Source organism: Abramis brama (assembly GCF_963993115.1).
Source record: "Abramis brama genome assembly, chromosome: 20".
NCBI classification, from domain to species: Eukaryota; Metazoa; Chordata; class Actinopteri; order Cypriniformes; family Leuciscidae; genus Abramis; species Abramis brama.
Window position 1 is genome coordinate 11,907,022 of NC_139982.1, and position 21,042 is coordinate 11,928,063.

Consider the following 21,042-nt stretch of genomic DNA (forward strand, 5'->3'; position numbering starts at 1 on the left):
ATTAATTCTCACATTGGAGTCTTTGGTGGGTCCGTGTACCTTCTGAAAATGTATTTATTTATTTTTTCCTTTTTGACTTCTAAACGGAATAATTTATCACATATTCGATTTTTCCCATGAACATAAATAAAGAAATCTTGTGTCGTTTTTTTCATATTTTTATCTTTGTTTTCATCACACTTTGTCCTAATCCGCCAAATGGAAAAACAATTAAACCAAAATGAATAAACAGCTTCAATACTCGATCTCTACATGGGCAGGAATGAAACGCCCCTGATTGGTCAACCAGAGATCAAGCCGTGCCGTCATCAGTTAAGCTCCGCGCAACAGAATAATAGCCATCTGATACAGTTGTATGGATTATTACAGAGGTTATTGCAACTACATTTAATCTATTTCTCATCAAACAGCCAGACTAATAAATGGCTCGATACAAACCGTGGCGGTTTGAGTGAGCCGTCCTCACTGCATGATCCTGCACATTGCCATCCCCAAAAGGCAGCTGGTTAAATGGCTTTATGAATGTCCACAATAGCTGATGGAATTTGTAGACTTCGTGAACATCTGCAGATTGCATTATTTCCACAAGCCACATTTTTAATGTCCTAGTGGTGGAAATGCACTGAAATGGGGATTATATTATAGGAGGATTTTAAAATTCGCTTTAAAGGGCACCTATTATGCAAAGTCCACTGTTACATGGTGTTTGGACATAAATGTGTGTTGGCAGTGTGTGAACACTGTAAACTCCACCCACTGGCCCAAAAAACGGAACCCAATGTTGTGGTCGAAGGTATTCAGTGTGTATGTCTTTTCTGGCGCTTCTGGAAAAATCACTTTAATTTATTAAACAGTTGATTTCTAATTTTAATTCTGACTCCATGAATAATTTAATCTGACTCCACATTTAAATGACTCTTTATTTCTTTTTTACTGATTTTCTATCTTAACAGCTGATCAAAAGATTAATTGTGATTTAATTTAGATCGTTGATTATTCTGAGTATCTCATACTTTCAGTTATTAATTAATTATGGACCCAATGCCGCATAGAGATCACGTCGGCCGGATCGTGTTTCTCACGGACACAAACTTGTCAGTTCTGATTTTAGTCAGTGGATGCAGGGTTTGCTAATACCTCTTAAGTCGGTTGCCTACTGCTCACTCGTACAAAAAAAGTGTAGTTTATTTTAGCCACTTCCATACAACTTGCTAAATCAGTGATAGACAGATGCGCCTTTAGTTTGACGTACCCTAACTAAGATTTGCAGTAGCACCAGCCTCCTTATAATCTACTAAAATAATAATTAGTAAATACAATTATTAATACAAACATAATTCAAAGACTTGTGACTTTGAGTATGTGTGTGTAAAAATAACAAATAGGGAAAATGAAACTAGACAGATGATTAGGTTTGAAACCCTGTGATTATGAAGGAATCTTTACCTAGCAACAGAAGGGCTTGTCTAAAAAGAACCAATCAAATTATGTAATGTTTCATGCCATACCCCTTATTCTATAAAAACTTGTTGTATCTGTGTTTACTGGTGGGATTCTCAATGGAATTTGTCTGAGATCCTCCGGCCTTGCTTCTTCTTGGGAGAGATTCCCTGAGAACTGCTCGGGAACTCTTCCGGCCGTGATTAAAGCATTTAAAGGACATTTGCAGAAGTCTGTTTGTCTTTATTGGGGCATCTCCCACATCAGAAGAACAGGCATTGTTTTCTTTTTTTCAGACTGTTCTGCTGCTGCGGGAATGAAACCCCTTTACCATTCACACCAGTATTTATTTTAACCTCACATAATACAGCTGGAGACAGTAAGTTTGTGAGTGAGACCTGACAATGTGGGGGAGAAGACAGTGTGAGGAGTCAGGAACTGAGCATGGGGGGAAGAGATGAGATTGGACCAGTTGTGTTGTGCTCTCTGTTCCTTAGATCTCTTCTTCAGATTAGTGAGTTTTATTGTTTTATTGCAGGTTCGAATTCTTGAATTCAGTCTTAGTAGAAATCCATCCTTACAACACACCCTACAATGATAAAAATCCACCTACTCCTTTTTTTTTTTTTTAAATCCCCATTAAACCAAAGCAGTCTCATTAAACATAATAATAATAATAATAATAATAATAAAGTTTTATTTGTATTGCACTTTACACGTGAAAAACACATCTCAAAGTGCTACAGGTGCACAGGTAAAAACACTAAACATAAAAACAGTCAAAAACAGCAAGAAACAAAATTATATTAAGAAAATGCAGTACAAAATAAGTAGGTCTTTAATTTATTTTTAAAAACCTCTATAGACTGTGGTGCCCTCAGGTGGTTGGGGAGGGCATTCCACAGTCGAGGCACAGCCGCCTGGAAGGCCCTATCTTCCATAGTGCGGAGTTTGGACTTGGGGACCTGGAGTTTGGACTTGAGGACCTGGAGTTTGTGGCTGTCAGAGGAACGGAGATGTCGGGTTGGGTTATGCCTATTGATGAGTTCTTTGAGGTACAATGGTGCGCTGCCGTAGACACACTGATAGGTCAGGAGACAGATCTTACTCAATCCTGAACCTAACAGGAAGCCAGTGAAGTTTATGGAGGATGGGTGTGATGTGCTCAAATTTGCGCACCCTCATCAGGGATCCCGATGAGGAGTGCATTGCAGTAGTCGAGCCTGGAGGAGACAAAGGCATGAACCAGCTTCTCTGCATCAGAAAGAGAGAGGGAGGGGCGGAGTTTGGAGATGTTCCGGAGGTGAAAGAATGCAGTCTTACAGATAAGTTGGATGTGGGTGTTAAATGATAGGTGGGGGTCAAATCGAACCCCCAAGTTTGTTATAGAGGATGTGAGAGGAATGTCATGGCCAGCAAATGAGTAAACGGTCAAGGGGGAGGATCGGAGTTGGTGTGGGGTCCCAATGAGGAGACCTTCAGTTTTGGAGCTGTTTAACTGAAGGAAGTTGTCAGTCATCCATGCCCCTGTCTCCATCAGGCAAGCAGTTAGAGTGGAGAGTGATGATGCTGAGGATGTGGGGTCCAACCTGACATAGAGCTGAGTATCATCAGCATAGCAGTGGAAAGCAACTCCATGCCTGCTGATGATATGGCCCAGAGGGAGCATATAAATGGAGAAAAGGGTGGGGCCGAGGACCGAACTCTGAGGCACTCCACATGTAACTGTGTGGGGCCTCGACCTGGCTCCCCCCAGGGCCACATTGATAAAATATCAGGATCGAGGGAGGGTTTCTTAAGCCGAGGGTTGATAAGTGCAGTTTTCAGAGAGATTGGAAGATGGCCAGATTGCAGGGAAGAGTTTATGATGGTGGTGATGAGAGGGCTTAAGAAAGTCATATTTGATTTGATCAGGTCAGTGGGAAGGGGGTCCAATGAGCACGTTGAGGGTCTCATGCTGTGTATGAGAGTCTCAACCTGTCTGTGTGTGGGGAGAATGAAACGGTTTGTATCTTTGGTGCTCTCTATAGGCAGATTTATGGACAGTCAGCCCAGAGGCAACATAGCGCCTCTCAAGGAGAGGCCATTTTGATTATCTGAGCAGTGTGACATCATACTGCTCAGGCCCTGCCCACAGCCGCTGACTGACAGTCCTGCATTACCATCAGTGTTGCATCTTAGCGACTTTTCAGACTCTTTAAGCGACAAAAAAAAAAAAAAAAAAAAAAAAAAGAGGTCTTGCTTTCTCTCTGCCATCACTCTCTTTGAATGCATGTCTGCTTATAGACGTGAATGGATTTATCACTTATCTGCTTCTCCTTTGTTTTATATTTAAAGAATTTGGTTTGACCATTTTGATTTCCATTATTCTCTTGTGCTTATCACTTGTGTAGTGTAGTGATATCGTGAGAATGGGGTTGGGAAGAGAGGAGTGATCACGAGAGTGGGAGAGCTAGCATGTAGTTGAGAGAGTTGTCAATAAAGTGGATATAACAGCAATAAAGACTGTTATTGAGACAAACAACACAACATAAATGGCAACGAGGATGAACACATAAAGAGAACGATTTGGATTACCGTTCAACTGTAGTTGTGAAGCGACATCTGGATCTGAAAGACTGGCAGAACTGGCATGATGGAAGGTGAAGAAGCCGTAGCACGAGCACCACCAATACATGTCGCACAGGCTCAGTTATCGCTGCCCATTCCATTGAACCTCGGAGATTCAGATTTGTATGTAGAATACAAAACATGGAAAGACTCTTATTTGAGTTGACTAGTGGAACTATCAATGCTGCTGATATGGTAAGATGTGCTACTTTTTTGCATTGTATGGTGCTCCAGTGCAGAGGATTTTTGCCAATCAAGATTCATATACGGACACAGTGGCTGCACTGGATGCTTACTTTACTCCACGGAAAAATGTTGTGCTAGAAAGACAAAAATTCAGACTGAGATCTCAACTACAGGATGAAATGATTGACGCATTTGTGAACACGTTAAGGGAACTGGCCAAATCTTGTGAGTTCGGAGCTTTAGAACGTGATATGATACGAGACCAACTCGTAGAGAAATGTGCACATAGACGATTAAGAGATAAACTGTTGCAGGAAGAAGGGCTTACATTGGAAAGAGCATTAACTGTTGCTAGAATTTTTGAATCAGCCCAAGCGGAGTCTAAAGTGCTTTCAGAAAACAACACCAAAGAAAAAGACAATCAAGTTAATTTCATGAAGGGTATAAGAGATCTTAGCAAAAGTGAAATCACAAAATGCCAACAGAGGGCGATTTGAAAAGGACAACAGTGACACCAAGTGTTATAGATGTGGACTGACAACACATAAAGCAGATGACTGTGGGGCAAAATCAGCAACCTGCCTGTATTGCAGAAAAAAACCGGTCATTATGCACGTGTTTGTAGAAAGAAAAATAACTCACAGGAGCATAAAAATGACAGATACAAGGCCAAAGACAGGTCAGACTGCAAAGACAAACCAGTGAGAGCTGCAAATGACAATTTGTGTATTCAATTGATCCAGAAGGAAAAGAGACCATAAGAGTTAATGGACAGAGGCTGAAGATGGTCATAGATACAAGAAGTGGAAGAAATTTCAATGGAGAAGAACTATGTCACAAATTGTTTGCACAACAAGTTGAACTAAAACAAACCAAGATAAAATTCTACGCTTATGCACAGACGCACTCTCTCCACTGTGTGGGATTTTTTATCACATTTCCATTGGAAGGATAATGTCACAAAGGATGACATTTTTGTAATAAAAGGAAACGTAGAGCCACTGTTAGGAAGGCTTTGACTTAAAGATCCTGAATACCACAGATCTGGGCCCAGTTCCCCAAAACGTTCGTATCGCTAAGTAGTTCTTAACCTATTCCTTAACCTCTCTCTTAACGTCATGGCATGATTCCCGGCACGTTCGTACGCTAAGTACATCTTCGGTAAGTCACACTTTCGTAAGGTTGGTCTGGACCACTCTTAGCTTTACCTTATCACTGTTGCAGGTCTATACGAATATAATTCTGAAGTTTTAATACACCCAGACAATGTTCAATTAGGCTAATTCAAGTGTTTTCATGCAAAGAATAAAATTGTCATTACACTGATTGTTGTTAGATTTTTAATTATATTATTATACAATATTATTAATTTAATTAAAAAGCGCTTTTAAAGGCCAGTGAAAGCATAGGCTACTGTCAGTTAAGTCCTATTCGGACGCTAATATTGTTTCTCATGGGCTTGTATGGTATTTTAAACATTTATAGGGGTGAGTCGGTGATTTTAGTGCCGTCCGAATCCATAATATCAGTGTTTTTTCTCACCCAACCCGCGTAAAAATCCCTGGCCAAATTAGTACCTACTGTTTTTTGACAAACAGGTCGTACGGTAATTTAATTGCCGTCTGAATCCACATCTCTGAGTTTACAAGAAGAGATTCAAAATTCACTGTTTAAACCCTTTTTGATCACTGCAGAGCACCGAGATGTAGGCCTACACTTTTATTACTGAAATGCTTGAAAGTATTTACAAGAACAATATTTCATCGCAGCTCCACCTCAGCGAGCAAAAATGGGAAAGAGAAGAAGGCACGTACAAATTTGAAATGGTTATTATGGCAGCAATATATGATACAATTTAAAAACATGTAGGCTAGGCTATTATAGTTTGGATTATTTTTTATAATATCCGTCCTAATAAATGCAATTTCAACTATTTCTGAAGTGCTTCTTTTATAAAGAACACCGCTTTCTCACATAAACAGCCCCTGCACGAGAGAATAATTGATTCTCGAGCCGTCGATATCAATCAATTCAGCACCATCGCCACGGACAGCACCCGGTAACGTCGCACGTAAGAAGGTATATCTTAAACAGCTTCCTAAGGTATGGTTCGGGGAACACACTTAGGAACATAAACAACTTTGGTAAGATATATCTTTCGAGTCTTCTTAGCGCGCTAAGAGTGAGCGTTATCGGGGAACCGGGCCCTGGTCAGTGCAATTGAAAATTCGCCCAGAGAGATTTTTGAAACTTGAGGCTGAATATCAGTGTTTGTTTAAAGGACTGGGACAAATCAAAGATTACAGCCATAAAATATCTGTAAATGAAAAGGTCACACCTGTAGCTCAAGCTTTAAGGAGAGTACCTTACCTGATGGTAGAGGCTGAAACTCAAGAGCTGGACAAAATACTGGGAGATGGAATCATAGAGGAAGTGCACATAGGATCTGAATGGGTGTCAAACATTCTTCTCATTCCAAAAAAAAGATACTAAAGAAGTGAGACTTTGTGTAGATCTGAGAGAAGTGAATAAAGCGGTGGTAAGAGAAAGACACCCTGTACCAACAATAGACAGTATACTGCAAGCAATGCAGGGAGCAAAGGTGTTCGGATGCCCGTAAAGCAAAACTGGATGCCCGTAAAGGCTTCTGGCAAGTTGATCTGGCACTTGAATCCAGACAAATGACCACATTCATTACACACAGGGGATGCAACCGTTTTAGGAAGGTTTAATTCGGATTGTCCAGTGCTCCTGAAGCATACCAGAAATCCATGGACTATATGTTATGTGGGATGCCAGGTGTGGTGTGCTACATAGATGATTTGGTCGTGTTTGCTGAAAATGAGCTGGAGCAAAGACTGAGAAATGTTTTTCAAAAATTCCAAGAAAAGGGACTGACCTTGAATAAAGAAAAATGTTTCTTTGGACTTAAGTAGATTGAGATTTTGGGTCATGTTTTCACAGCGGACGGAATAAAACCAGATCCACGAAAGGCTGAAGCAATTTGTAATGCTCCCAGACCTGAAAATGTTGCACAGTTACGTTTATTCCTAGTCACTTGTGGATTTTTTATGAAGTTTGTTCCCAGTTATGCAAATCTGTCTGAGCCTCTCCGAAAACCAGACAAGGCCAAGAGTGGCAGTGGTCATCTGAAGCAGAAAATGCATTTAAAAGACTGAAAATAAGAATTAACTAGTGAGCCAGGCCTAGCATACTTCAACATAAATGCTCCAACAGTTGTGATCAGTGATGCATGTCCAGTCGGACTTGGAGCAGTTTTGCTTCAGACACAAGAAAATGGAGCTAAGAAACCTGTAGCATATGGGAGCGCTCTCTAACACCAACAGAAAGATGTTTCTCTCAGATAGAGCAGGAAGCCTTAGGGTATGGGTGGTGGAACACTTCAGAGTGTATTTGTGGGAAGGCAGATTTACTCTTCAAACGGATCATCGACCTCTCATTTATATGCTCAATCCAGAGAAGTCAAAGCTTCTGTCTCCTAGAATACAAAGACTTGGACTAAGACTGTATCCATATGACTACAAGATTGAACACATTGCAGGTAAAGACAATGTTGCAAACTCACTTTATAGACTTCCTTTACCGGAAACTGAGGACACGTATATGGACAGAGTGTTGTCTGTAAATATGATGGATGTACCAGCCTTGACTCTTAAGGAACTTAAAAGAGCTACAATGAACAATACTACCTTGACGCAACTGATAGTGGAGACAGGACAATGGCCTACTACAATTCCTGAAAGCCTAAATTCATACAAACACTGCTCAGATGAGTTGTCAACCCATGATGGTCTTTTGCTGTGGGGACACAAGATAGTTCTTCCTTCCGCACTGGTACAGCAAGTTTTGAAAATTGCACACGAGACACATCAAGGTGTAATTCGCACAAAGCAATTCTTGAGAAGCAAATTCTATTGGCCTAATATGGACATGGAGGTCGAAAGAATGGTCAAAAACTGTAATGCATGTGTTCCGAATCAACCCTAGCATGAAGATTAACCACTGCATCCATTAGAGCTACTGTCTAACAGCATGAGTTTAGTGCCAAAGGTCAGTTTATCATTTAATAAATATATTGTTAGCGAGCTAACGGTAGCTGCTCGCTATCGCTAATCGCCAACCTAAAGATAATAACATAGCCTATGAATTTTTTCCAAACAGTATTAAGTAATCAGTGTGAATTGGTTCATATACTGGTTCTAACAACATGAGTTTATTGTCAAAGGTCAGTTTATCGTTTAATCATCACATCAGTCATAAACTGAGGATATTTGTTCAAGTTTAGAACCAGTTTATGATTATAGCCCGAAAACACACACACACACACACACGCACACGCACACGCACGCACACACACACACACACACACACACACACACACATGAATACATTTGTAAGGCTATAAAAGTCTTATTTGTCAGATAAAATGCAGAACCACCACAAATTTCTGTTAAATTTTGTTATATTAAAAATAGATGATTGAAATAAATGATCAAATCTAAAGACTCCAACATTTCTCTTTGTAACATCTTGTTCAGGTTTGATTCTAATCATAATGTAACATTATTGAAAAACTTTTTTCAGTACAAAAAATGCTAAAAAAATGCTAAACTTTGACAAAAAGTATTATTAAATACCTCATCTCCATAACTCCACAAAGGGTCATCAGTTTTGTTTCGAAAGGTTGGGGCGGGAGGACAAGTGACAAGCATGTGACTGAGCACAGTGGATTTCTTGAGTTATTGTCCCCAGGAGATGTTGTTCTTGCAGACATGGGGTTTAATGTGGCAGACTCTTTGGGTCTTGTTAATGCTCAACTCAAGATACCGGCATTTACTTAAGGAAAACAGCAGCTTCACCCAGCTGAAGTTGAGTCATCGCGGGGACTGGCAGCAGTGCGCATCCATGTGAGTTATAGGCCTTGTAACTCTATAGAGGGTTATAGGCCTTGTACAAAATAAATACACCATTTTGCAAGGAACTATACCAATAACACTGTGCTACTCAACCCCAGATAGACTCACACCTCTGGACAAGATGGTGAAAGTGTGCTGTGCCTTCTGTAACCTTTGCCCTCCTGTTGTTCCACCAGAGTGAATAAATCTGTGAATTGTGTCAAACCATACATCAAAGTCTATTTCTAAGTCTTTTTATGTGACAATAAGACACATTGGAGAGTTTTTTATGGCTGATATAGTACAAATATTTTATTTATCAACTTCTTAAAAACAGAAGAATAAGACCAGTAAAACTCACTGCTTATTAATTAATTTAGCAGGATATGGAATTGGATAAATAGGATATATTTTCAAGATATAAATAATATTTTCAATTTGGCAGACAACTACACAGGGCACTCCAAAACCAGCTGAAAGGCAATAGGAGGAACCTTCCCAACAAAAATAACTATATACAAATCAAAGAAAGCAAAATAAATACTGTGAATCATGCACAGAGAACTTGATACAGTCAATGTGCGTTAGAGCTGGGTGACATGGAGAAAATCAAACATCACGATATTTTTTACCAAACATCAATGTCGATATTGAAGGGTTCACTATTGGTGCTTTCACAAAATATTTACACAATGAGACTTTTGATAAATAATCATCAATAATGATACCATGGCAAATTATAAAAAAGTAAGTAAATCCGTTAAGTCCAGAAAATTACATCACTTCACTGTAATGTAGCCTTTAAAACCAGGAAAAGACAACACGTGTGTCATATCACGATATTACGATACCAAAAATGTAAGACGATATCTAGCCTCATATATCGATGTCGATATAATATCAATATATTGCCTAGCCCTAATGTGCGTGCGTGTGTACCGTCAAGACTACAGGGAATGAACCAATACAACCTGAAGCATAAGGCAGGCTGTGTCTGTGTGTCTCTATGTGTGTGTGTGTGTGTGTGTGTGTGTGTGTGTGTGTGTGTGTCTCTCCAGCTGGTTCATCACAATAGCACCCTGACTGGGGCTGTTGCTCTGAGGTTGGGGAAACCACTGGACGTGGCACTGTGTAATATTTCCCAAAAAGTTCTGGCAAAATCCTAGTTTTAAGAAATTGTTCTACTCTTTTGTATGTCTCATTGAAGCACACTACAACAAAGTGAATGCGCTGAATAAACATTTCAGTGAGACTCCACACTAAAGTCACCACACTGGACCTCAGCAATGCGCATTTGTAGTTGGACTTGTGCCATATATTTGTGATTCGGCTTTAGCGCTATCACATTGTCCTTTGCCATTAGACAGAAGTTTGTGTCAGCATTACAGCTTTTGACGATAGACTGGTCTTTAAGTAAAAGGGCATTTTATCTCAAGCACACCTCTATTGTGGCAAGCACAGGTAATAATTCCATCCGGTGATGCACCGATCCATGGCAGTGATGTGTTGATGATTAGGCCTGTTGTCTGCACTTGAAAATCGGTGTGATGATCTTGCAATGCCGTGATGTACTGTGCCCTTGCTGTTGTCTCACTCACATTTCCCCATCTAGAAAAATAGAGAATAAGGTATTGTTTAGACAGACTCCTCATACTTCATTAGCACACTACATTATACCACTGCAAATACAGAATAATGTATTAATTATTCTGGAGTGCACACACTATTATGTTCATGTAATGGCAGCCTCTTTTGACAAACATGGAAAAGTTGTATATTTAGGATTGGGATCATATTCTCAGCTTGTATCATTTAAGTCCTTTAAGTGGGATTGTAAGAACATCATTGTTTCTCTGAAATATGGCTATGACAAATGGAATGAAAACCAGCCCTGGGCAGCATACTTTGATATGTAGTCTTTCTTTGTACATTTCTATCATTACCTCATTGCCTCTGTAGACACCTAACAGGACCGGGGATAGCAAATCCTCTTTATCAAGGATGCAGCACTGTCTGACCTGACTGCTTCGTGGAAGACTGACGCTGTTACTATGTCTGCTCTTTGCTCAAACCAAACCTTACTGGCAGACTATGCTCTGGTTGCCTCTTCTACTGCTAATGACTGAAAGTTGACAAATGTAATGCTATTTCAACAAAATAAAGCTATTAATGTAAACATTAAAACTAAATACAAATATTGGTTAATGATCGATAAAACTCACATTTGCCAGTACATACCTCTTGCTCTGTTATCTGAAGATTGTCAAAGATGCTTTCACTACTAGTAAGGACGAGAAATCAGCATGCAACTTTGCCTTTGAATATAATTTAGAAAGTGGTTCTGGCAAATTCAGTTGAAGGGTCTTTGGTTTGTATCTGTGAGAGTGGCCCTCGATCACAGACAAGATATCATATTCATAAAGCTTTTGGTAGAACTCCATATACTCCTCTTCTGTAGGGACAGGAATGCTGGGTAGTGGTGAGTATTACAGTCTTCTTCTTCATGAATGGTATTATTACAGGTATTACAGTCTAATGGTATTAGAGGTATTTACAGTCTAAAGTAAATTACAGGTATTACAGTCTAATGGTATTAATGGTATTAGAGGTATTACAGTCTTCTTCTTCATGAATGAGATGTTGCTGATTTCCTCGTACTGTACCTTGCTGGTTTTGCTCGGAAGAACCCATGCACAGGGCATCTCTGTACTGGACAGTCCATCTTTTAGATTTACCACTGCTAAGACAGCATACATGAGAGCAGCAGCATGCAAGCATGCTTCACCCAGTCCTGCTTTGCAGGTGCGGTGGGCCACTAAAATTTTCCCATCATCATGGACCACGATCCATGGTTGTGTGGGGGTCATGTTGACGGCCTGAGAGTGGTTCACCTTAAGAGAAGCCAGCAGACCAATTAGTCTAGTAAAATCAACTCATTTGTCAATCAATGCATTTAAAGCACAGTACCATCTAACAACTGTTTTTTTTGTTTGTTTGTTTGTTTGTTTTGTTTTTTTCACAGTGTACTATGGGAGTGGAGAGACACCAGATCATGAGATACTACTAAATGAATGTTGAAGAAGCCAACAGATTCATTAAAACCATCATGGCCATTGACCTTTCCATTCAAAAGAAACATCTTCTTCTTGTGAAGGTGCCATATTTTCAAGTCAAGGACCTGCAACAAAGTACCGATATGCCTCGATACTCTTGTATGCTTTGAGGCTTTCACCGGTGTATGGCGACGGATTATGTACAAGGTATATATATATATCATTGAATGCCAGGATTGGTAGTTCGGTAGCAGCGGACAGAGGTATATCAGGTATTGCGAAGGGATCACACCCTAACGGTGATATTTTTGGAAAGTAGCGTTTCTTTTCATGGCAGTCGAGGTGCGAAATGTTGTCTTTCGTAGCCATTTACTGTATCCGTACGAAGCTGTAAATCGTAGCAAGCTAGCTAGCTAATGCTTGTCAGTACCATAGACAGTACTCGGCAGGTACTCAAGATGGCGGCAGTCAACTGGAAAAAGAGCGGATGTCGTAAGAGGTCACGTGACTGATATTCATGTATTGGCTGATTCAGTGGTTGAGGGCGGCCATTTTGGGTTGACATCATTGTAGTCCATAGTTTGCAGCACTTAAGTCCCACTTCAGTCAGTACTTAAGAATCAGTCTAAGGCTTTACTGAAAGTTGCTTTTAGCTTCTTTATAAAAGTCTCCTACTCTTAAGGTGATGATACACAGGGCAACTTTTTGAGCAATTTTGCTGGGCAATGTTGCCATCAACTGGGCAACCAGATGAGACACAGGGCCCACAACCAATCTAAATTATCCAGATAGAAATGTATTGCCCATTTTCAATGGGAAAGTGCCCAAGCAACAATCGCTCGGAAAGATTGCCCAGCAACATTGCTTAAAAAGTTGCCCTGTGTATCATCACCTAGAGAAGTCCTACTTTTTACTAAGAATTTTTTGACACTTAAGTCAAAGCTTAAGACTATTCTTAAGAGCATTTCTGAGAAGTTTTATGAATATGGGCCCTGCGTGTTTGTTTAGGGTTAGAGCTAAACTAAGCTATATAGTCTGACCAAAGCCCCAACATCTGTGCAAATATATCAAACATATAGTGTGAATAATACGACTGTTTTATGAATAAGCATTTAAATCAAAATTACAATGTGTGACATGTGCTTTATTATTAACATTTATTCATTTAGCAGACAATTTTATTCAAAGACACTTACAAATGAGGAATACAATCTTAAGGAGGCTATGACATAAGAAATGCTTGCAAGTAGCACTACAAAGTTTCAAACAATGTCCAGAAAAGTACAAGCTATATAACAAGGAGGGAAATAATTGAGAAAAATAAGTTGTTTTTAAATAATTTGCTATGCCATGCTGTAAATGAACAAGTCGTTCACATGAGCTTTTACCCAATCCTCATTCGCATGCGGAAAACTGAGATATGATATGAATGACTGAGATATGATATGGTGAATAAAGGGAAACACGTGACGATTTACATTTTATTTACGTGATGTGCACATCAGCTTATGGAAACGTGTTTAACAAGTTAAAACATTAACACTTGTGTGATCAGGCGTATATATTTATTATTGTGATTAATGTTATTATTATTATTATTATTATATGACAGATCATCTGGCCAGACGTGAGAGTCACAGAGAGACTCGGAGTCTCCGGATGTTCGTGTGCTTCAAGCTGCCCAAAACAGCATCTGTATGAAAGCCTCCTGACGCCCCTCACTGATGCTGATTTCATTAAAGTCTCTTCAGACTGTTTGCTGAACATAGAGGAAGACGCGTTCAGGCTTTTATTAACTTTTCCACTTAAACAATTTATCAAATTTACACGCGGCTTTCCCCCGTGCCTGATGCTCGCCTTTGATTTGATCTGATGAAGGCAAAATAAACATTTCCTCTTCACGTATATTAGTCTCAAATGAAAGCTCAGAACCTCTGCTTGGTGTTCACTTTGTTTTGACTGTGCTAAACTATTTTACCGTTGCAATTTTGCCTCAAATGTAAGAGAAGAAAACACGCATGTGGGGTTCGTGGACGCGCACAGACGCCGAGCGGGCAGGTTGAGTCTATAAGGTTCTCATGTGTTATTTAAGAGCGCAGCGCCGCGCGAGCGCCAGTCATTGCTGAAACCAGAGACAGTATTTGAAACACTGTAGATCCAATCAGAGAGAAATGGCAGAAACCGCACCCGCACCCGCTGTTGCCGCCCCGGCCAAAGCGCCCAAGAAGAAGTCCGCTGCGAAAGCCAAGAAAGCAGGACCAGGCGTCGGCGAGCTCATCGTCAAAGCTGTGTCCGCATCCAAGGAGAGGAGCGGCGTGTCTCTCGCCGCGCTGAAGAAAGCGCTCGCTGCCGGCGGCTACGATGTGGAGAAGAACAACTCCCGCGTCAAGATCGCCATCAAGAGCCTGGTGACCAAAGGCGCCCTGGTGCAGGTCAAAGGGACCGGCGCCTCGGGCTCATTCAAGCTCAACAAGCAGCAAGCCGAGACCAAGAAGAAAGCGGCTACTAAAGCGAAGAAGCCCGCGGCCAAGAAACCCGCCGCTGCCAAGAAGCCCAAGAGCGCTGCGGCAAAGAAGCCCGCCGCCAAGAAATCGCCTAAGAAACCCGCCGCTAAGAAGTCGCCCAAGAAGGCCAAGAAACCCGCCGCCACAGCCGCTAAGAAGGCGACGAAGAGCCCCAAGAAGGCACAGAAACCAGCAGCCGCTAAGAAAGCAGCCAAGAGTCCCAAAAAGGCAAAGACTGCTAAACCTAAGGTGGCAAAACCTAAAGCTACCAAGCCTAAAAAGGCAGCGCCCAAAAAGAAGTAAAGTTCACTGTTTGTTCCTCAACGGCTCTTTTAAGAGCCACCCACTTACTCTGAATTAGAGCAAAACTTATTTATATTGAAGATTTCTGTTCATTTCGAAAGAAGATAATGGAGATGTGCCTTTTAACCTCTTAGACTCATTCATTTAAAACAAATACATCAAAACACCCTGTTTAAAACTAATAATAACTTTAGTAAACCATTATCTATGGTTAAGAAATTATTTAAGACATGTATTGTAAATGGCCAAAAAAACAACAAAAAAACCGAGGGTTCAGACTGTTAAGAAATGGCATGTTATACAACACGGTACAGACAGAATATACACACAACACTATGCTGGGGAATTGTGGTAATGCAATACAAACAACCCCACATCCAACAATATGGACAGTGATAAAACTCCAGTATTGCAATAGGAACATAATCAGATGGTCAGTGTGCACAGAATATACAGTGATACAAGAAGACAGAGAAATCCTCCAAATCTAAATATTTAGACCAAAAGGCTCTTTTAAGAGCCACCCATTTTATCTGATAGAGAGTGTTTTTCATTGGTAATGTTTATAAACACCATAAAGGTGTTTGGTTGATGGAGGAAATTACCCATTAAACCAGTGAAATATATGATTGCTCTGCATCATCGACGATTACAGGTAACGTTACAGTCGCAAGTGTGTGTGTCATAAGCACATGACGATGTGTTTGTCACCCAACCCATCTCCCTTAATATTAAAATATAGTTGGTCTACCAAGCTCTGACAATGTATTAAAGATTTTAATAAATTATCTAAAATAAAAAAGCAATATACATCTCGGCTTCATGGTAACAGAAATTGGTAAATGTTACTCTGGTTCTTTGATCCCCTATTTTACGGGACGGATGGAAACCCTAGTGTGTCTCGCTGCTGTGCTTTTATACAGACTTTAATGTGATCTTCTAATCCGAGATCTGCAAAATCACTGGGAATTAAGGCGAGTATTTCAGAACAAATAAATACAACATTGTGAGTATAAAGATCTGGGAGGTGTTATACACTCTTTGATGTATATAATACATCAAATATGAAGTATTCAACAGAACAAAAGCAGCTCGAGCGGGAAACCTTCCACTTGTTTGAAAAAGAGGAAACGCGCAGTCATTGGCTGGCACTCATGCGCAGACGTCACGTATTAGCCAATCACAAGGTCTGCATCCTCGCGACACTATGAGCTCGTGACGGTACAATGCTTTAAAAGCGGGTGTATAACGTATAGCAGCATTTCCTTCCAGCGCAAGCAGGACAGAGAGAAAGACCGCAACAATGGCCAGAACCAAGCAGACCGCTCGTAAATCCACCGGTGGTAAAGCCCCGAGGAAGCAGCTCGCTACTAAAGCCGCCCGTAAGAGCGCTCCGGCCACCGGCGGCGTCAAGAAGCCTCACCGCTACCGGCCCGGGACCGTGGCTCTGCGGGAGATCCGCCGCTATCAGAAGTCCACCGAGCTGCTGATCCGCAAACTGCCCTTCCAGCGGCTGGTGAGAGAAATCGCTCAGGACTTCAAGACGGACCTGCGTTTCCAGAGCTCCGCTGTCATGGCCCTGCAGGAGTCCAGCGAGGCTTATTTGGTCGGTCTGTTCGAGGACACCAATCTGTGCGCCATCCACGCCAAGAGGGTCACCATCATGCCCAAAGATATTCAGCTGGCCCGCCGCATCCGCGGAGAGCGCGCTTAAACCCGCGTCTGCGTCAACCCACAACGGCTCTTTTAAGAGCCACCAAAACTGCACTGAACGAGATCATTTCCAGTTTGACTCAATATGAGTAGAAAGTTGCTTTCACGCATTGCATTAATACTCTCTGGGTCACCGTTCTCTGAATCATCAGTTACCATTACTATAAATCTAAGTTAATCCTAACCCTATTACAAACTACTTAGACATAAGCGGTTATCTATTTCAATGTTTGCATAGATCTATGTTCTTTTTATTTTACTTGAATACTGTGATGTCAGTTGTACAGAGTGAGAATCACACAAATAAACTGCGCACTCAGGTTCCAATGTTGTGGATAGTTTCAAAGGAGCTAGAAATGTATCTTCATATTTACTAAAGCTTTTTTTCATCTTCAAACAGTTTTCCCCAAACAAGACTACAGTGGTTGTTTTTTCCATCTCTTTTCTTCCAGCTACTCCCTAATAGTGGCATGGTCTGTTTTGAAACTGTTAGCGCAAGTTGAATGCCAACTTTAGAGATTACTCTTATACGGGTGCAAGTTCAGCTAAATGTAGACGTACAGTTTAAATCACTGAGGCCTGAAATCATTTATATTCTGCAAATATATCCGAATTGTCTAATACAAAATGTACTATACTGTACTTCTAGATTAGCACATTTCATTACCATTCAGTATCTCTGTATATTACATGATGATATTATAACATCCTCTTCATCAAATCAAATAAATCTTATAAAACATGAAAGAAGTCGGACAGGCCTCGTTAGATTATGGTTTGGGATGAACCACATTGTTTTGAGCTGGAACTACATTGAGGGGAGGGGCGTTTTGCGCCTTGTGACGCGGTGTTGGTTTCTATCAGGTCCTGTAAGTAAATATAAAAGGCCTCCTTGCAACGCTGAACGTACATATCTTGTTATCGTTTGACTGGAGTGAGTGAAACATGTCTGGAAGAGGCAAAGGCGGTAAAGGACTTGGGAAAGGAGGCGCTAAGCGTCACCGTAAAGTTTTGCGCGATAACATCCAGGGAATCACCAAACCCGCCATTCGTCGTCTGGCTCGCCGTGGTGGCGTCAAGCGCATCTCCGGTCTGATCTACGAGGAGACCCGCGGAGTGTTGAAGGTGTTCCTGGAGAACGTGATCCGCGATGCCGTCACCTACACCGAGCACGCCAAGAGAAAGACCGTCACCGCCATGGATGTTGTGTACGCGCTGAAGAGACAGGGACGCACCCTGTACGGCTTCGGCGGATAAACGCCTGAAACCAGGAGAAACCACACAAACCCAACGGCTCTTTTAAGAGCCACACACACTTTCATTTAAAGAGTTTTGCCACACCACATCAGTGTTAATGATTCATGCTTTGCTTGAAAGTAAACGATACAGTTTTAATTTTTTTCTTTCTGAAAAATAATTCTGCAGGATAGATTTGACTGAATATGTTACTCTAGACCACAAAATCAGTCACTAGTAGCACGGGTATATTTGTGGAAATAGCCAGCAATACGTTGTATGGGTCAAAATTATAGACTTTTCTATTATGGCAAAAATCATTAAAATATTAAGATCATGTTCTATGAAGATATTTTCTAAGTTTCTTACCATAATATAAAACACTTATTTTTGTGAGTGAATGCAGCACAATCGCGAACATAAATGGACAAATTTAAAGGTGATTTTCTCAATGTTTAAAATTTTTTTTTGCACCCTCAGATTCCAGATGTTCAAATAGTTGTATCCTGCCAAATATTGTCCTATCCTAACAAACCATACATCAATGGAAAGCTTATTTATTCAGCTTTCATATGATGTATACATGTTTTGTGGTCCAGGGTCACATAAGGTTCACTGTATAATTGCATTAAAGTCGCACAAAAATTTGAGTTCTATAAACTTTTCTTTCAGAAGCACATTTCCTATAGATTCACCACCTATTGGACTTTAAAGTGATTTACAGAAACAAGAAAAAAAGAGAAAATGGTGAAAATAAAAGTGAAACGTCAGCGGTAAAGGGGCTTTTAGAGACTTTCTGGTATACAAAGCTGTTTTTAAAGGAATTTTATCGTTGCTATTATTAATTCCCTTCAAAAAGGACTTTTCAGATTACACGATCATGCGTAATATTTGGCTTTTTCTTAAAAAATTTATCAAAACGAAAATAGCGGGAAATTAACAAAGGAAACGGTGTCCTGTGACGTGTCACTCAAACATTTGGCGGTAGGAGGGGCTATCATTTAACCGTTCGTGATTGGCACTTGTTCCTCTCGTGATTCTTTGAGTTGTCCAATGAAATACGAGTTTATGGGTTTGGCCTATGAAAACAGGCAATCAGCAGATTCTCGAATCTCTTTGAAAATTAACATAAGGAGCGAATAAATGCCTCTGTATCGCACTGGATTTTACACTGATTCGTCAGTTTTCTGATTACTCATCATCATGCCTGAACCAGCGAAGTCCGCGCCTAAGAAGGGCTCAAAGAAGGCCGTCACCAAGACCGCCGGTAAGGGAGGAAAGAAGCGCAGAAAGTCCAGGAAGGAGAGCTATGCTATCTATGTCTATAAAGTCTTGAAGCAGGTTCACCCTGACACCGGCATCTCCTCCAAGGCGATGGGCATCATGAACTCCTTCGTCAACGATATCTTCGAGCGCATCGCCGGTGAGTCGTCTCGCCTCGCGCACTACAACAAGCGCTCCACCATCACCTCTAGAGAGATCCAGACCGCCGTGCGTCTGCTGCTGCCCGGAGAGCTGGCCAAACACGCCGTGTCCGAGGGCACAAAGGCCGTCACTAAATACACCAGCTCGAAGTAAAGCGGGATCTGAAGATTTCAGCTACCACAAAGGCTCTTTTAAGAGCCACCCACCCTATCCATTTAAAGAGTTTCTGTTGTTTGTTGCTGTTAAAACGGTTGAAAATTGCATATTCTGATATTTGATCTTTTTCTTAGATGTATGAATTATTATTATTTTTTTTCTCAGGTTTTTTTTAACTTTGAAGGTTTTCATGGTTTAAACAGCTACTTTCCATTTCATCTCACTACTTCTCTCACCTGATTCGAACGTCTCTTTTTAAGAGCCACACATTTTCTCTTTAAGGTAGGGTAGGCACTTTTTTTTTTGATAAACACTTTTTGTTATAGTGGTTGAAACATCATGATACCAATCAGATAATAGAAGTGGTCTAAACATAAATGAATGTCTTAACAAATAATAAAATAGCATAAAAAAATCCATACCTGCCTGACCCTACATTTCAAAAAAGTTGTTTCAGATGTTTTAGAATTTGTTGTAGATTCTATCACAATCTATTCTGTTATAGATTCTAATAACGCATTCAAAACTAATTATGGTAAATGTAGAAAAAATGTGTTGTAAATTGGTGGATTTTCTAAACTGTTATTTGATCCGTGTTTCATCCAAAGCTGTTTTTTTGTTATTCAGCAAAAATGACAAGTTTAAGAAAGCTTTAGTTTAATTCTTGTTTGGTTGGGTTATTGAGGTAATAGTTATCAAATGGAAGAATTTAAGAGTAAATGCATTCATTCTCCTGTTGTTATATTTGAAAAAGACCATCCAGGTAAATTTATATTGCTTTGGAATGAAGTGGATGAAGAAAACATGATTACAGTGTTGGATAAATTACTACGTTTAAATACACATTTGTGAAATCTCAGTTGTAGGCCTCAAATTTTCTTAATTTCTAAATGATGTACTGTTCTGAAATTAAAGCACTCTTCAACTTAATAAAATCAAGGTCATTATGTAATAACTTGCTACATCATGAGAAATCTACATGCTAATGTGAATCAAGTTTACTATAGGCCTCTACAAAGCATGTGATATAAGGTTCATTGTTGTGTAGACAGGAGCATTTGGGCCTAGTTAAGTCAATTTCTGATTCATTTTAATTGTTTGTGCTAATAAAACATTATTGCAGTGAAATTTGCTTGCCAAAAGGGTGTTTTTAAAATAAAGTCTAATAATAAAACTCAATCTTTGGATTTTTCATGGTCAGTTTCTTAAAGACTAATGCCAACTGACCTGTCAGATGATGATGACTGAAGGACAATTTCAGTCTGAATTTTGCACAGCTGTCACTGTACTTTACTGTACATGGATCAGCTATTATTATGCTTTTTTAACTGTACTGACATTTAGCAGACACTTTTATCCAAAGCGACTTACTTAACCCTCTGGTTGTTTTAATGCAAGTGGACTAAAACTTACAGTGTGTGGTAATGTTAGATGGATGTTTGATGCACTTCAGAATAGGATGAAATTACAGTTTTTCTCGATTGCTTAAACACGTTTCTT

At 40.2% G+C, this 21,042-nt stretch overlaps 4 protein-coding genes across 4 annotated transcripts; all 4 read left to right on the forward strand.

The window, feature by feature from the left end:
• The first annotated feature begins 14,340 nt into the window (after positions 1-14,340).
• LOC311070870 (histone H1) lies at positions 14,341-15,066 on the forward strand. The gene has a single exon (XM_084094965.1). It carries the CDS (start codon positions 14,377-14,379, stop codon positions 15,010-15,012), a length of 636 nt encoding a protein of 211 aa, XP_083951091.1. The 5' UTR covers positions 14,341-14,376; the 3' UTR covers positions 15,013-15,066.
• Positions 15,067-16,291: 1,225 nt separating this feature from the next.
• On the forward strand, positions 16,292-17,445 carry LOC311070832 (histone H3.2-like). Its single transcript, XM_084094906.1, has one exon. The coding sequence runs from the start codon at positions 16,316-16,318 to the stop codon at positions 16,724-16,726; it is 411 nt and encodes a 136-aa protein (XP_083951032.1). The 5' UTR covers positions 16,292-16,315; the 3' UTR covers positions 16,727-17,445.
• Positions 17,446-17,651: 206 nt separating this feature from the next.
• LOC311070880 (histone H4) lies at positions 17,652-18,101 on the forward strand. The gene has a single exon (XM_084094979.1). It carries the CDS (start codon positions 17,671-17,673, stop codon positions 17,980-17,982), a length of 312 nt encoding a protein of 103 aa, XP_083951105.1. The 5' UTR covers positions 17,652-17,670; the 3' UTR covers positions 17,983-18,101.
• Positions 18,102-19,126: 1,025 nt separating this feature from the next.
• Positions 19,127-20,721, forward strand: LOC311070876 (histone H2B). The gene has a single exon (XM_084094972.1). The coding sequence runs from the start codon at positions 19,165-19,167 to the stop codon at positions 19,537-19,539; it is 375 nt and encodes a 124-aa protein (XP_083951098.1). The 5' UTR covers positions 19,127-19,164; the 3' UTR covers positions 19,540-20,721.
• The last annotated feature ends 321 nt before the right edge of the window (positions 20,722-21,042 follow it).

What these genes read in the sequence shown, in the direction of transcription:
- LOC311070832 (XM_084094906.1), top strand. Translation starts at nt 16,316, where the DNA reads ATGGCCAGAACCAAGCAGACCGCTCGTAAATCCACCGGTGGTAAAGCC.
- LOC311070876 (XM_084094972.1), top strand. Translation starts at nt 19,165, where the DNA reads ATGCCTGAACCAGCGAAGTCCGCGCCTAAGAAGGGCTCAAAGAAGGCC.
- LOC311070880 (XM_084094979.1), top strand. Translation starts at nt 17,671, where the DNA reads ATGTCTGGAAGAGGCAAAGGCGGTAAAGGACTTGGGAAAGGAGGCGCT.
- LOC311070870 (XM_084094965.1), top strand. Translation starts at nt 14,377, where the DNA reads ATGGCAGAAACCGCACCCGCACCCGCTGTTGCCGCCCCGGCCAAAGCG.